At 49.9% G+C, this 16,678-nt stretch overlaps 1 protein-coding gene and 1 non-coding gene across 5 annotated transcripts in view; both read right to left on the bottom strand.

Annotated features, from left to right (window-relative positions):
• Positions 1 to 413: 413 nt before the first annotated feature.
• Positions 414 to 16,678, bottom strand: part of Ap1b1 (adaptor related protein complex 1 subunit beta 1) — a 52,692-nt gene continuing 36,427 nt past the window's right edge. For 2 of the 4 annotated variants that reach the window (XM_005007279.4, XM_063225980.1), the window contains 11 exons: positions 13,018 to 13,116; positions 12,272 to 12,531; positions 11,484 to 11,685; positions 10,682 to 10,702; positions 10,020 to 10,160; positions 5,979 to 6,124; positions 4,209 to 4,338; positions 3,784 to 3,868; positions 3,037 to 3,123; positions 2,767 to 2,921; positions 414 to 1,318 (listed from right to left, as the gene is read on the bottom strand). In XM_005007279.4, the coding sequence (XP_005007336.1) occupies positions 1,244 to 1,318; positions 2,767 to 2,921; positions 3,037 to 3,123; positions 3,784 to 3,868; positions 4,209 to 4,338; positions 5,979 to 6,124; positions 10,020 to 10,160; positions 10,682 to 10,702; positions 11,484 to 11,685; positions 12,272 to 12,531; positions 13,018 to 13,116 (1,401 nt within the window). In that variant the 3' untranslated portion in view covers positions 414 to 1,243. The remainder of the gene's footprint in view (positions 1,319 to 2,766; positions 2,922 to 3,036; positions 3,124 to 3,783; positions 3,869 to 4,208; positions 4,339 to 5,978; positions 6,125 to 10,019; positions 10,161 to 10,681; positions 10,703 to 11,483; positions 11,686 to 12,271; positions 12,532 to 13,017; positions 13,117 to 16,678) is intronic. The other 2 variants (XM_003478335.5, XM_063225981.1) reach the window with 2 other exon arrangements.
• LOC111754040 (small nucleolar RNA SNORD125) lies at positions 5,327 to 5,424 on the bottom strand. Its single transcript, XR_002788772.1, has one exon. It is a non-coding gene; the product is annotated as a small nucleolar RNA SNORD125 (small nucleolar RNA).

Raw genomic sequence — 16,678 nt, 5'->3', positions numbered from 1 at the left:
CCTGCTGGGCCAGCAATGAAAGGTGAGACAGCTTCAGAGTAGGAGCTGAGATTGATGGAGGGAAAGATGCCAGAGACCAGCAGTCCTCAGAAGTCACTTTCCCAAGGACAGGATGGCAAGAAGATACTGTCCCCAAAATCCGGAGGAGGAGTCAACACCAGATACACAGCTTGAATCCATGATGTCTGCCCAGAGAAGCTTCACGACCTGACACACTGGCCAGGGACACACTTGATCATTATTTTTATTCACTTTCTCTTTTTGAAAATAAGAGTAAAATACAATATTTTCTATTTATATATATATATATATATATATTAGATATAGTTTATGCAAGGGTCAGCTGACATCCCTGGCTACTTGGAGGCAGTTGCTGATTCTGACCTTTGTGGAGGGAAAAAAGTTCCATTGACTGCCAAAAGCAGAATCTCTTTATTATCAAACAGCAGTAACGGGAAACCCTAACAGCTGTCAGACACAACTGAGACTGGGGAGCCAAGGGAAAGGGCAGCGGACACTGGAGAAACCCCACAGAAACACACACAGGTAGCACACTGCCTGGCCAGCACCCCATCCCTCAACCCTGTCTCTGTTCTAGGTGCCCTGGGCTGGCTGAGATGTTGTCGAGGAATGTATCATGAGCAGTAACCATCCTCAAGGGAGTGGATGGGGGGCTGGTACCCTTGGGCTTTCTGCTTGGTCTTGACCAAGCAGGTGCTTGCAGGGCACCAATGAGTGATGTGGGGTGGGGGGTCCAGGGCTGCTCTTGGCTCAGGTCTGCCCTATTGGGATCTATGGCCTCTAGAGCTCCTCTCTGTCAAAGGCTCTACTGGAACCCAGAGACCTTCCCCACACATCCAGACAGACTGCCAAGGCCCATCCCATTGAAGGTAGCAGTGGGGAGACCTTTAACACGCATCTCAGAGTTAGGGCAGAGAATGCCACGTTCAACTCTAAGCGCAGGGAAAAGGCAGAGAACCCTGTGGCCTCCTATCCAGCTCCTGCTGCTGCTCTGAGTGTTTCTTTTGGTCCCCTCCTCACGTGACCCACATAGCAGCAGCAATGAAAAAGGGGCAACCGGAGTATGGGGTGATTGATATTTCATCCCAGAAAGGTGTGCCACCTGGTTCTGAGTCCCCTGCAGTCAGGAACAGAGTCCTTTGGGTGGCCAGGGGACCCAGCCCCTCCCATCAGGGCTCCTCGGTGGGGTTAGGAGAAGGCTGGGGAGGGTGAAGGATGGGCCTCAGTTCTTGAGGATGGTCTCGTAGGCCTGGTACACGTGCTGGGACACCTCTGGTGCTCGACACTTCAGGGACAGCTGTAGGGAGAAAGGGGAGGGGAGAGAGAAGGCTCATCCCTGGGCTCCTTCTCAGAAAGGACTGAGAGGAGAGCTGAGCAAGAAGGCGGGTGCCAGATGGAAGAGTGTGGCGTGCACACATGGCATGGTGACAACTGCGGCTGGGGCAGATGTGAGGTAAAGCAAAGGGGGTGGCCATTGCAGCCAGCTGGGTGGGGACCAAATATACTTGCAGCCCACACACCTGCTGTCAGTCCCACCATTGGAGTCCTATTGGCAAGCAGCGTGACTCACAGGCAGGAGGCTGCCAGGAGTGCCCAGCCCCCACCAGGTCCCTCAAAAGCCTCTGGAGTCTGGGGTCCTCACAATGATACTGACAGGAAAACCAGGAGGGCAGAGGGCTGGGACGATGAGGTGTGCTGGATTTGTTCCTGGCTCCCTGCATAGGCAGCAGGTATGTCAGGTTCTGACTCCATGTTAAGATCTGAGCTTTGAGATTCCCAGCAGAGAGAAGCCAGCCACTTTTACCACTCAAAAGCACCAATTCCAGAGGATACAAGCAGAAAGGGATGCCAATGGGATCCTGAAGTCAGGAACATTGGCCCCAGAAAGGTCCCCTGAACCTCTTTAAAAGGCTCTATACACTGCATTGGAAGTGATGTTGTCAGCCCCTCACAGGCCACCTAGTTGGATAGTTTGCATGCATGTCTGCTCAGCTTTGGGAGCAGAAAAGATGCCAAGAAATGGGGTGCATACAGGAAAGCTGGGGTGCACTGAGGCCAGGCCAGGAGATGGAGCATGTGCAGCATGGCTAAGGAGGATGTGGGAGAAGAGGAAGAGAAAAGCAATCTGCTAACCTCCAAGTCCTGTACCACGACCCAGGCGCCAGCAGGAAGGTGAACATGCAGCAACCAAACACAGGGAGAAGGAAATTACCACCACTGAAGCCACCAGCACAGCTCCCACCCACTGTAGTGCCAAGGCGGCTGGCAGGGCCAGTGGGGGCAGGGTATGTAGGGACATGCCTGCCACAATTGGGTGCAAGGGAGAAGCAAAGCCTGGGGAATCTCTGGGCTAGGGAGTGCTGTGTAACCACGAAAATCAGGAACCTCATGGAAGCTATCTTCTGCCTGGAGTCAGCTTAAGGCTAAGAAGCATGGGCTGCTGGGAATGAAGCTCTGCCAGCCAGATATGTAGGTGCTCACATGGCAGTGGGTGCCAGGGCCCGTGCCCCGTGATGCTACTAGCCAGTTAGGCAGACCCCATTGTCTTACATGGGTAACTCTGGTGGGATTGAGTTGAAAGTTTCTAGAAAGATCTCTTTCAGGGACAGAATTGGTCATTACACTAGGATTGGTAGGACAACCCCATAAGAGCCAGTCCCTGGCCTCAGAGGGAGGTGGAGGAAGGAGGCTATCCTGGATGGGGTGGGGAGGCTGCAGGGCTGGAGCAGGCTCAGGCATTCTCACCGTGAAGCTGGGACTGCCTGGTTGGATTCGTAGCTCTGCCAGTACCCAGATGCCATTAGTCAGTTTCAGGGACTGGTAGAGCATGTCCTGGCCCTCCACATTCCTCTTGGCAATGGTGAAGATGTTGCTGTTCTGGAGCTTGGTGCTCACAGCCTCTGCAGGATTGGATGGCATGGGACAGCCCCATCAGTGAGGGGGCAGGGCTAGATCCAGGAGGGAGCGGGGCCAGTGGGGACCGAGGGGCTGGGCTCTAGGGCTTGTAGTCCTCACCCGCATTGAGAGAGCAGTCTCTGATCTGAAACTGGGCTTCATTCTCATTAGGAATATCTTTCCATGTGGCCAGGAACATCTGTCGGTCTGCAGGGTGAGTGGGATGGGAATGAGGGACAGGACTCTGATAAACCTGTAGGCCCTCAACAGCCTCAGACAGGAAATGGGTCTAGTGTTGAATGTGCTGCCTAAAAGCTGAGGACGGGCACTGGCTCTTTCCATAGGCCCCTTGCTTCCCTAAGTGAAACCCCTCAGTTCTGTGAGAAGGCCCAGAACGCCCTTCCTAAATGACCCATTTCTTGCATGTCTCCTCCCTCTACACACCGTCCTTCCTCCTGCTCTGGGCCCCAAAAGTCTGCTCATTAGTAATGTATACCTCCCAGGAACGCTGTCAGAAGGGGGAGGTGACTTGGGCTAAGTGCTCCCTGAATCCTGGGCTAAGCTTTCCCTGCAAAGCCTTCTCCAGGTCCTGGCTGTACCTTGAAACATGCTCTAGGCATATGTCTCCATGGTATGTCTTGACGCCCCCCCAAAGCCCATAGGACAGAGGAAAACCCACTGAGAAAAATGGCTCCATTGTAGCACAGTCCATTTGAGGGCTGGGAGTACAAGTGGAACCCTTACTATAGGCTTTGCAAGAGACCATGGTAGAGCAAAGCCATCCATCTGATCCTTGGCAAAGGCACCACTCTGGTTCAATTCCAAGTCACAGCCCACTACAGAGTTCAGGGGCTCCCCGAGACTCACCCATCTTCCCATCCTCCACAAAGAGGATATGCAGTGGATACAAAGTGCTGAAGTAGAAGATGTCAATGTTGTTCTTCACAGCCACCTAGATGCAAGGGCATCCTTGGTCACACCCTGGGGTTCAATACCATGGTCTCTTGGGCTGACACCACCTCTGAGGCCCGAGGACCCCAACAGATCCCCTCTGACCTGGGGTTCCTCTGAAACCCAAGAGCAGGACTCCATAGACTGGCCCTATGCTGACAAGGCTGGGCCCCTTCCCTAGGATTGAGGGGTGGTAAGAACTGGGGGGTAGTGGGCCAGGGGTTTAGCTCAGCAGTGTAAGTGCCTGCTTGGCAAATGTGAGGTCCTGAGTTCAATCCCCGGTCAAAAAAAAAAAAAAAAAAAAAGAACTGAGGCGGCGGGGAGGTCCTGCTGGTACACACCTGGAGATTGTTGAGGGGATCCATCTTCATGACTGAACCCACTGTGTTGAGAGGCAGGGAGATCTCCACAGTCTGGTTGGGGCTGAGTGGTGCATGCACCTGGAGGGGGGCGGCGGGGGCCAGGCCAAAGCTGGGGAGAGAGAAGCCCCCACCAGGAGGGCAGGGAACAGGTGCTGACATTCAAAGATCCTCTCCACTAAACCAGCCTTGCCCAAGCTCCAGGCCCAGGACAGGGTGAGTGCCTGATCCCCCAATCCCTACCCCATGGCCATTTGTTCAGGAGGCAGGGGCCTTGGGCTGGCTACTCTGCCCCAGCCTGGCTGCAGGCTGACAGTGAGCTGTTCTTTTTTCTACTCTGGATTGGGTACTGGTGAGCACAGTGTTGCCTTGCTCTGCCTTGCCCTTGAGGAGCTTCATTGAACACCAGAAGGCTGGACTGTATTCTTCTAAATTAAAAACTCTTGACTCCTCAGGCCTCTCCTGCTGATCAGCATCTCAGAATAACAGATGTCCCAGCCAAAGGGTCTTGGAAGGTAAGTCACAACAGGATGGACTGTAAACTGAATTGAGCACTTGGTATGACAAGGCTGGACGTATGGTATTATACCAATCATTGTCCTTGTAAAAAGAGAGACAGCTATTAATCATCGCATTCCCCAGATGAAGACATGGAGCCCCAGGGAGGATATGCTTGTGCCCAGGAAAAATGGCAGGGTGAGAATCAGAGCTCAGGTTGCCTGACTCCAGCTGTGCTATAACCACAGGCCAATCAGACTTGCCGGGCACAATGGATAATGATATGGAAAAACCCAAGCCTGAAGTGGGTGAGCATTCCAGGATTTCCAAGGAGTGTCATAGTGCCTGCTGTGTGATGCTGGGCAAGATCATGACCCTCTCTGAGTACAGATAGCATGACCCATTAAAGCTTTTGGCAGAGTTTGATATCCAGGAAATGTATGGTACACTGCAGATTTGTTTTGAGCAATCATCAGGACTACTCCCAGTAGCCTGGGGTACATCTGTGGCCCCGAAGGGTTCTTCCAAGAGAACTGGCACAGCTGTCCCAGCCCTCCTGGTCTGTACAAGGGTCAGGGTACTCTGGAACCCAGGCTCTCCTAGAGGAAGCAGCCCCTTCAGTCAACTTCTTAGAGGCTTAGTTTGCTCATCACTAGAGCCTCTCAGGAAGAAGGAATCATCAGGAGGGGCTACTTTGAGTCCCCCTGGAGCCCTGGCCCAGGCAGCCTGATTCTCTATGGAGCAGACAGGTGAGCTTCCCTACAGACACACAATGCAGGGGATGGAAAGGGATGCCAACAAGCCTGGAGCAGCCAACATTCATTCATAGGGGCCCTGCCTGTTAGTGTAGTCTTTGGTCCTGAAGAAGGCTGGCAGCCAAGCCCACTTCTCACCTGCTTTTTCAGCTGCTCTCTGAACAGGATGATTTGGGCCTAGGAGAAGAACCTTGAGCTCTTAGCAAGGTGGACTTGGACTTCAACACAGGCTGATGGGCTGAGTTGGGATTTCCATCTCAGTACTCCTCCATACAGCATAGGAAGGCAAATGTAAGGGAAGACACCTCCCCATTCTGGAGGTACTTTGGAATTCACATAGAGAGGTCATAAGGAAAAATCACTGCTGTAGACAGTTGTGACTTGAGGGTGGTGAGAACATCTACCGTCTCTAGAAAAGCGGCACCAGACCTCAGCCAGTTACAGTCCCTGTCTATAGGCCTGGCAAGGACTCTCCTTAGGCTGGCCCTGGGGAGCTCACCTGTTGCGGTTGAACTGGATGGCAAAGTCTGTCATAACCTGCAATGCCTTGTTGGTCAACTGCAGATCCATGGAGATGGAGCCCACTTGGCGCATAAAGGTACCCGAGATTTCCAGCCCTTTGGCCTTCATGGCTGGGAGCCAGACCTACAAGGAAGAGAATGAGGAGGACTGGAGCCGGTCTCTTCCTAACAACTTACCTGTGGGTCCTTTTTCCTGAAGGGGCCTCCTATAGTGATCACCCTTGCCTTTACCATGAAAGATTAAGAAGAATGATCCTGTATATAAAGCTACCACCATGGTGACTTCACATCATACCTGGGGGTGGTAAGGCTTGGTGCATTCAGTCTTTAGAGGTCAAAGGAACACTGAGGAAGCAGGGCTGAGGAAGGCTTTAAGACAATGGCACTTTGGCAGCCTTCTGATGAACCAAGGACAGGGCCAAGTGCCCAATAGCATCCTGGACCCTGACCAAAGCCCAAGGTCTCCCTGGCTGTCACAGCCTGTCTTCCCTTTGTAGAAACTAGCCTGGCCAAGAACAGTACCTGAGAAGACCTTTTGTGTGGCAGGCCCTCAGCTGCTTGACTGTTTTTGTCAATAGTTTCAGCCCAAGAGCCACCTCCTCTGAGAAATGTGCACCCATGCTCCTTCCTCACATTCATGGCCCGGTCAGGGGAGGGGAGATAAATAAGAGCCCACGTGTTTCCTCTGCTTCTGGGCTGAACCACTCTGCTTTTCTGCCTTTGCATTCTTGGCTCAGGGCCTGCCATGGAGCCAGTGTTTACGAAGTGTTTGCTGAACAAACAGCAGGAATCACATCCCACCCTATGAAGTATCTCCATGTGTCACCCTGTGAACACACAGACACCTCACAGACTGTTATTGTCCCGATGGTTCATACACCCCTCAACATCAAAAGTCTTACCCAAAAGTTGCAAGTGCGTCAGTATTTATAATCACCCCCATGCTGCAGTCACTAGCCCATGACTAGTCAATGTCACCTTCTACATCTGCCCAAGGGCCTCCATTTCCCTCCTTCTCCACAGACGTGTATCTAAGCTGCCACCAGAACTGTGATCATAGGGCCCTGGGAACCTCTTTTCACCTTGCATGGACTTCCAGAGCCTGGGGACCACTTTAGGCTTGATTTGTCTGATCTGGCCCCTGTTACTTGGGACCCCACACCCATCATTCCCTATTTGGAATGCATTTCCCCAACACCTTGGTTGAGCCCTCCATACTCCCTGGACAAGTCTGTGCAGGTAGAAACCCTGTGTGTAAGTACTCAGAGGGCTGCTGAGCCTGACTCTGGGCCTGGCTTCTTTACCTGTCTCCCAAAGTCAGCTCCAATGGGCCTCCTCCTGTCCTTGAAGAACTGGTTGTGAATCTTTTGTGCCTGACCCTGTTCAGTAAGGGTGGAAACTTTGTAGCTCTTGGTCACTGTGGGCTCACAGGGTCCAGTGCAGGTACTAACCAAGTCACCAGCTACTGACCTACATGCTGGAAAAACTCAACAGTTCAACACACAGGGAGCCCATCCCTTTGGATCATGAGGGGCAGAAGACGTATTTACCGCACGATGGGTAGGAAATGCACAAGACAAATCCAGTAATTATAGCACTGTCAAAAAAATGTAAGTGACCTGCTGCTGCTTCTAAAGGGAGTATATACACATATCTCTGAACTCTGCTGTGACTAAGGCAGTGGGGATGGTCCTGCTCCTATTGCAAGGACTCCCTTCTAGGCACCATTAAGCCTTGACTTACTGGTTCCCTCATCTCATCCTGGCACTCACTGCTGACCAGGTACACTCATCTGGCCTTTCTCTAAGACAAAGTGATAATGTGATCTGTTAAAAAGCAGTACATGCATGCACCACCCCCGCTCCAAGCAATACACAAGCCAAAGGGCAGCCTGCCATGGGCCAGTACGCAGTTTTATTTCTTTTTTTTTTTTTGTCTTTTTCATTTTTATCGGTACCAGGGATCGAACTCACGACCGCCTGCTTGCAAGGCAGGTGCTTATGCCGCTGAGCTAAATCCCCAGCCCCTGCAGCTTTATTTCTTAGTAGCTCTGAGCTCTTGGCAAGGGAAGTAACATGGGTTGAAGGGATCTGTTGGCCCACCACTAGCCCTATGATATTGGGCTTTTAACAGGTTTGGGTTGGCTTTGTGCCCTAGTGTGCTAATTAGTCAAGTGAACAAGGTTTACATCATATCCTATGTCTCATGTCCTAAGGTCCCACTGATTCTGAGAACCTATGACACTGAGGCCTACTGGTAGGTTTCCTTTTCCAGCATAATCACATTGGTTAGGGGCAGAACCTTTGGTATCACTGCCCTGCACTCCATTTCACACTCACTTACCAGCTATGTGACTGTGGGCAAAAGCACTCAGATTCCTCAGCTGCAAAATAGAAGTAACGGCAACATAAGGCTGGTGCTGTGGTGGGCTGGAGCTGCCTGGCATGCAGCCAGTTGCTGCTAGTGTCACAACTGCTGTCCTTGTGGATCTCTTGGGACCAGGCTACCAGGAGCTGCAGCCACCCACTGAGTACAGCTGGCACATTGTGGGTAAGCCAGGTCAAGAAAGGGCAGGTACTGGTTTTACACATGTCTCCCTGTGCCCCTGAAGCCACCTGCACCCTGCTCTAGGGAGGGACGAAAATGGTGTTCTGGCAGATGTGGCTTCTGCTTTGAGTATTGTGAGAGGACTAGACCACATCTGTTCTCTCTAGAGCTTCCTCAGTGCTAATGACATGGCCTATTCTGGGTCCTCCTTAGTCTTGGCTTACATGTTATTAAATCTAAACTCAGCTCTCCTCCCCCCAGCCTGTCCCCGTCTAGTGTCCCCATCTTGACAACTTTTGTCACCCTGAGTCTCATATCAGAACATCCCTAGCCCCTCATGTGTTTCCCTTCCTACTTTCCAAGTACAGTTTCTGACTTCACCCCCAAAGCTGTCCTCTTTAAGACATGGAGCCAGTAGCACCTATCCTTCTTTGCTAAGGTTCCCTTTCCTGGGCCAAAGTCAGCAGCTCTCTTAAGTGCAAGTCATACAGTTTTTACACTCAATTTAAAACCTTCTCATAGTTCCTGAAGAGCCTGGATTAACAGCAAATGGTCAGCCTGGCTCCTTGGACCTTGCCAGTGTCCTCCTTCATTAATCTCCAGCCAGCCAGGAATCTCAAGGGGTGGTGCTACCTTTGGTAATTGGGTAATTATAAGACATCTCCAGGTGGCACAATGCAAGGCCATATGTCTCATGGGCTGGAGTCAGAATACTGGACATTCTTCCAGGGAGATGACAAGCCCCCATAATAAGCAACCATCTTGTGTCCATTGAGCATTTTCGGTAATGATTTTTATGAAGTTCTATGGCTATAACTCAGAGGGAGCCTGTGTTTTGTCCTGTTCAGAACTTTATGGGGCATCAGTCAAAATTTCAGTACTAACAGTACTGATGGCCATATTACTTATGCTGCCTGGGCTACTAACACTATCTGAAGTTATCTCAGTCACAGTGACAACTTTTGCATGTTTCTGAGGCAGAAACATGAAACATGCACAACACTGAAACATGCATTCTCTTCCTTTTGTCTCCATACAGTGATTGTACCTGATTACTTCTGAAATTCTATGTGCATACAGGTCATACATTTCACCAGTTTCCTTTAGGGACAGGAAAATATCCCCTGTAACTAAGGTGCTAGGTCCAACAGCATGGAGAAGCAATGCCCAGTTCAGTGTCCTGACAAGGCTAGGTGTGCTCTTCCTGCCAGGCTTTGCTACAGCTCTTCTCTGGGCCTGAAGTAGTCTGTGAGAATTTGCTCAGCTAGTTCTGACTGCTCTGCAAACCTGTATTCAGGGAACCGTTTTAGGGGAAGTGATCCCAGGCCCCCAAGCCTGGTTCACCTCCTCTTCCTCTGCTGCCACAGCCCATGGCTGGTCTGAGTTGATTCCTTGGCATGGAGCACACTGAAGGAATTCATGCACTAGTCTCTGTAACTTGTTTCTGTCAGAAGAGAAGGTGAAGCACTTACTGCTTTGGGTGGCACATAGGATCCTGATAGGGTGCCCACACCACTAGTCAGGTCAAAGAGGTCACTCAGGCCACTGCCAATGGGTGCTCCTAGTCTGGCAGGTGCTGCTGGTGGGGGTGCCCCAAAGTTGGTATCCCCAATCTGCAAAGGAAGAGAAAATAATCAGAGGCAGGCATCAGTAGCAGGGACATCAGGGGTCTAAGAGCAGAGCCACATCACCTCTAGAAACAAGATAGAGGTGGGTAGAGGAGAGGCTGAGCCTTCCTATGCCCTATAAGCCTTGTACTTTAGACAGTGACCCCGGTGGGGCTTGACCTATGAATAAAAGGGAGATCTGGGAAGCACTGTTAAATGAGATGTGCTAAGTAGCCCAATGCTCTCCCTCTGAGAGCTGTGGGGACTGAGAAGCCCAGTAATTCTCAGGATGACGAGGCAATCAGCTCTATCTAGGGTTGTCACAGGCTGAAAAGAACATAGTGAAGAATGTCACTGGGGACCCAGTGGCAACTGAATGCCAGGAGATCAACGCAGAGGCTTCCAGAACACCAGACCAAAGGCTGGGTGCTCAGAAGGGTAGCAATAACATGTTGTCATCCACTCCTTGGAGCCAGACTCTTAGGATAAGTAGGGAGGAAGGTTGGTGACACAGAGTTGAACCATACCCCTTCAGGCTCATCCCCCATCTCCAAGCAGAAGCAGGCAGGGTGAAGAGAACAGGCAGCAACATGCAGAGAGAAAAGCCAGGAAAGACAACAAAGAGACAAGAAAAGGAAAGAGGGAGAAGATTAGTCAATTGTGGCTTCATCTGAGTTTGGTTTGAGACCCAGAGCCTGTCCCTCTGAGGGGTACTACCTTCCATGGCTTCACCCTTGCCACCCTCATGTCTTGTGCTACTGCCCTTCTAACTTTGGCCTAGTGATATAAATTACCAGACTCCTGCTTGTGGACTACAGCCTTGGGCATCTAAGCAAAGCTGTGCCAAGGAAAGGGCATAGGTGCCCCTCCACCCACCCCACCCATTCCTGCAGCGGCCCCAGAGGTCCCTGGACCAAGATCACCACTCTTCTCTCTATGGGGAGGAGGGAATTCTGCCCTGACTTCTTATAGTCCTTCTCAGAGGGGCCTAGCTGGGCTGCTGTCTTCAATGGGATAGCCTGAGAGCAAGTGGACACAGGTTTAGTTCATCGAAGTCAGAACACTGAAATACAGCATAGGTGATGGAAGAGCCAGACTTCAAGGAAGGAGCTAGGAGTATCCCTGGCCCTTTGTGTTGGAATGGAAGGCTGTGTAGTTTTGCGAAGCCTCAGTTTTCTCACTGCTAACTAGGGAGCTACACAATCACCTCGAGGGCAAATGTAATACAGCAAAGGTCCTGCACAGAGGACTGCTTGCACTCAGTGACTGCTCCTCTGAAGATCATTATCAACATCAAGGCAATAGGGGGTGGGGATGGCCAAGACATACCAGACTGTCAAGGCCACCTCCAAGAAGGTCCACAGCTCCCATTTGCACTGAGGAGGTGGTTAAGGGTGGGCCGCTCACTGGGGGCCCAAGGTCCAGGTTGAGGAGGTCTCCCAGCAGGTCGCCCTGGGTGGGGATGACATCTGGTTGTTCAGCAGTGGGGGCTCCAGCAGGGGCTGTTTCAGGGCTCTCTGTGCTTTCGTTCCTGCCAAACAAGAAAGGAAAAGTCAGCAGATGAGGGTGTTTGGATGTCCTAAGGAGGTGAAAAGGATCCTAGTCTTCAATATTCTTCTGAGACAGACAATGGGTCTCCTTGCGGTCCCAGAGGACATTCTCACATCTGATCCATTTTTCAGGCTCCCTATGGGGTGAGTGAAGGGAGAGGGCCAGGTTCACTTCTAGGACCATACTGAAGAGAAAACTGATGCCTGTCCTCAAGGACTATATTATCAGACCAAACCAGTTACTGGGGAGCAGCAGAAGAGATAGCAAGAACAGGGCTCTGCACTAGTCATAATTGGGTCTAACAGTGTGCTCTGCTAACTGGATCATTCGGATTCTCTGTGCCCACTGATCTGCTAAATGGGAACTGCTCTCTGCTGCTGATAGGATCAAATGAGGTCAACTAATGAACATCTTGTGTGTAGTTAAACATTAATAAAAAGTTGCTAGAATCAGTTTGCCTCAGACTCAGGCCTTGCCAGGGGATATCACATAAGGCTTAAGGCCTATGCCATTGAACTGAGGGAGCAGATGGGAGGAACAACCCACATCAGGCCAAATGCACTCACGAGGCTGTACGGGGTGGCAGGCTCTTGTGCACCACGCCCCGGCCTCCCTCCACAAAGGCGCTGGGTGGCTTATGATATACAGAAGCCAGGGTGCCTATGTAGCAGATAAGCTCATCCAGAAGTGTAGGCTCAATGAGGTCTGTCTCTTCAGAGATGAGTGGCTTCTCAGCCAGCACTACCTCCTTGGCAGCCACAGGGTCGGTGGAGAGCAGGCGCCAGTAGATGTAGCCACGATCCCGCAGGTCTGGGTTGTCTGAGTCCTTGAGGGAAATGACAAGCTGGTGGAACTCCTCCCTGGGCAAAGGGAGGAGACTCCCACTGCCACATCAATCAGGTATGGTCACAGGCAATGACACCAATCTTGAGCACACCCAAGAGCCAGTCTCTGAACTGCTTAGAAAGACTTGTCCTATGCGGTAGTTGGCTTCCTCTGTTTTTTTATTCCAGTCTAGCCCAAGGCATGCCACACCCACTCTGGTCTCCATTCCCACCTGTCTCTCTGCCTTCCCTGTCCTCCTGTAGATCTGCAGGTGCCACAGACACTGCCTCCTCCCCATTTATAGCCTATCTCCACTACACCCCTTCATCCCATTCATTTAACTCTTAGCTCCTGAAGGCAGGGATGTCGGGTTACCTTGAGACCAGCCCCTACAGATACCACTCTGGGAGTGACATGGCTCTCAGGGCCAAGCTCCCCTTACCACATTGAGGGCTGCATGATGCCCACTAGAAGGCCAGGCACCCACCTGAGTGGCCAAACTGAGGACCTGCTGCACCAGTTCCTGGGTCTCTGTTGGCTTCTTCAGAAACAGCTTCACAATGGCTGTCAGCAGTTGTAGCTGTACCTATAGGGATACAGGAGGAAGGATGGGCTTCATGTGGGCAGTGGGAAACCAAAGGAGGGCATGGCCAAAAAAGGCAGCTCAAGATCTCCATAAGCCAAGAGCAGCTTTGCTAGGTTTGGTTTTCACCATGAAACACAGACTAAGGAAACAGGGCCAGATCACAGCGTTACTCAGGAAGTTTACGGTCACTGCACTACTTGGCCATCTCAGGGAGGATCACCCAGTGTAAGCTCTGAGACACCTGTCCAAACTCAGGCCCACAACACACATTAGAAGCTCATAGCCTCAAAGAGCAACATGTGGGGCACAGCAACACATATCTACAATCCTGCACTCAAGACAAAAACAGGAGGACTGAGTTCAAAGCTTGGACCTCATAGCAAGTTTAAGGAGTATACTGAGACCCTGTCTCAACAAAAATAGATAAAAAAAGTAACACATGTGGCTAGTATGTTTCCTAAAGGGACCATTTGTCAATAGGCAATGTCCCCATGGAGGCCTAGGGGAATGGACTAGCAGGTAGGCCAACAGAGCCAGCCTGACCTCAAGGAGCTGCATTTTTTTCCCCTAGAAGATTTAACCCAGGGCCTTTGCCCTAAACTACCTCCAAAGCTCTTATTTATTTTGATTTTGAGATAAAGGTTCGCTAAGCAGCTAAATTGCCCAGTATGGGCTTCAACTTGCATCTGGTTTCTAAGCCAAGAGGCAGCAAAGGATCTGGCTTTCACACTTGGCTCTAGTTCAGTGGCCTACAGGAAGTCATTTACCCAATGTCAGTGAATGCAAGCTGCAGCTTCCTTCAAAGGTTTCTTGTGAGCTCTGAAGTAGCAACTTGCCTATAGCTAGGGTTAGATTACATTCCACTGGAACTCTGGTTCTATCCCTTCCATGCTAGGTGATCTTAGGAAAGTTACTTCTTACTTAGGAAAGTTACTTACTTAGTTTCCTCATCTGTTAGATGAATATAATACCTCACAGGGTTAATGGGAAGAGTCAATGAGGCAACAAATGTAAAGAACCTATTGTGTACTCTGTTCAATACACAACAGCTGTCCCCATTGGCATTAATATCACTACTACCATCACACAGGGACTCTTTACAAGTCTTCCCCAACCCAGTCAGCTGGCTGCCTGGAACCATTCATCACTGTCAGGGCTGCTGTGCTTCTGGTTCAGGTCTAGTCTTTGCCACGACTGGGTGATCTGGCCATGAGCCCAGGGCCTGGCTCAGCTTCCTGCCTAGTTCCTTGAACACACCAATCCCTCCACCTCAGAGAAGCCAACCTGCCATGGTACCGTAAATCCTGCCACCCAGGAGACACAAATACATCTGATATACCTGTCCATGGCCAAGATTTCCTGTCCATGACTACCAGGGCATAAGAGCCAAGCGAGGATAAGGACCCTAGAAGAGACAATCTAAACTGAGTTTGAAAACTGTAAAGTACTAAATAGGTATTCTTAAAATAGCTTTGGAACTGTCTCATGAACTCAGGATGCAGGAAACTGGCTATTAACCTCTGCCCCCTTATTATCATGAACTGAGTAATGGACAAAGCATTTGATACACCACATCTAATAATCTTTATAACCCTTTAAGTCAAGAAAATTGACTTGGTGAATTTTTCCTTGCCTAACAACTCCTCCTCCTCACTCCATAGTACTACAGATTGAACCCTGGGCCTTGTATGTACTAGGCTACTGATCTACAACTGAACTACACCCCTAGTCTTTTTGTTTGTTTTTGAGACAGCTCAGGCTGGCATTAAACTTGGGATCCTCCTGTCTCAGTCTCTCAATAGGTGTGTGCCACCATGCCAGCTCCTCGACTTTTCCAATACTGGCTCATTAGTAGGCTTAGACAAGGGGAAAGAGGCTACAAAGATTTATGCTTATTTTAAGGCAGCGCCTCAGTGCCTCAGCCCTTCAGGCCATCCTCTATAGTAACGCCATGCAGGACTTGGTTGCAGGGTTAGAAACCATCACAGGCCAAATTTTGCTTATCAGATAAGAAACATGGGGCTGTTGTTGAAAGTGAAGGCAGTTCAGTGGCAGGTGGCAGTGGAAAGGGTGACAGTAGGAATTATTGCTATAGTTCTGCCAAGGACAGCTGCTGTTTTTGCTCACCCACAATCTACTGTCGTCTGGTAACAAAAATGCTGGCTTTCTTTCAGAGAACCACCCTTTCAATCCACAGAGATTGAGATGGACATCTATGGGACCTAGCTGATCACAGCCACAACGAATGGCTCAGGACAATGCAAACAGATCTTGAGACTTTTGATAGACTGCTGAAGGGGGAAACTGGTCTTTCCCTAGGAGTTGTTAAGCTACAAGAATAGTTCTTAGAATGGCTAACCCTTGTTGCTACTATTGCTGGGAGCCTGCCCAAGGCAGAAGCTATAGCAGGGTTGTAGAGATGGCCTGAATGCATTACATGAGAAGCTGCAGCCACAAGAGTGGGAAGGGTGTATGGTTCCTAGAAATGTCAGCTATGGGAACCAGTTGTTCTCATTTTTTACCCTGGAACAGTTTACTGGTTTTGTTTTTGTTTTTTTTGTGAGATAGGGTAGTGTAGGCTGGCCTAGAACTCACAGAGATCTTCCAGCCTCAACCTCCCAAGTGCTGGGATTACAGGCATGTGCCACCATGCCCAGCTAGGACCCACTTTGAATTCAATTTTAAAATCAATTTTTGAAATAAATTTTGATCCAAACCAATACTACTAGTATGACTGCTTATTATGAACTGGACATATGTTAAAGACATTACACAAAACATCCCACGTAACTTTCATAGGATGAATGTCTAGTGATCCTCATTTTACAAATAAGGAAACTGAAACTCAGAGAGGAAAAGGGGTAAGCAGGTATTCATTGATCCATGTGGGGACAAGGGAGATGGTCTCACAAAATCCACTCACAGATCCACTGGGTTACAATGCTCCCATCAGGCAGACTACTAAAGGCCCACATGAACAGACAGTTCCCAGAAAAGTTGCCCATTCCCAGTTTCCCAGTTCACAGAAAAGGGAAAACCTAAGACAAAATCTCAGCCTCATAACAGAAATGCAAATGAAACTACACAGAAGTTCCCCTTATTATCTACAAGACTGGCAGAAACAAAGTGTACCCTGCCAGTGAAGAGGCAAGAAAAGAGCAATCTCACCAACTAAAATGGAAAGTAAATCACAACAATCTCTATACCATAAGAAATCAGGCAATAGCTCCTCAAATCTCAGATGTACAGCCCCTCTCTCCCAGCACACGGTTTAAAGATTTATCCTCCTGATGTACATACAGTTGTGCATTACCCAGCCCCATCACAGTGGTACTGCTTAAAAGAACAGTGGAGCAGGCACTTCAATATCCACTGAGGTAAATAATGGCATGGCCCTCACACTTATTTTCAGGGAAAAAGGCTAAGTGCTGAACAATTTGAATTTGCTCAGTACGCTACCATTAGTGTTTAAAAATGAGATGGAAATACATAAATATACACAGGCAATCTTCATTATTCACTCCCCTATTTGTGAGTCTGCCCACTTGCTAAAATCTACTTA

The sequence above is a fragment of the Cavia porcellus genome, unplaced genomic scaffold, assembly GCF_034190915.1.
Source record: "Cavia porcellus strain 051 isolate PalLab524CR breed Dunkin Hartley unplaced genomic scaffold, mCavPor4.1 scaffold_16, whole genome shotgun sequence".
Taxonomy (NCBI): Eukaryota; Metazoa; Chordata; class Mammalia; order Rodentia; family Caviidae; genus Cavia; species Cavia porcellus.
Note: the sequence above shows the minus strand (reverse complement) of the source record. Positions and strands in the feature narration are given on the sequence as shown.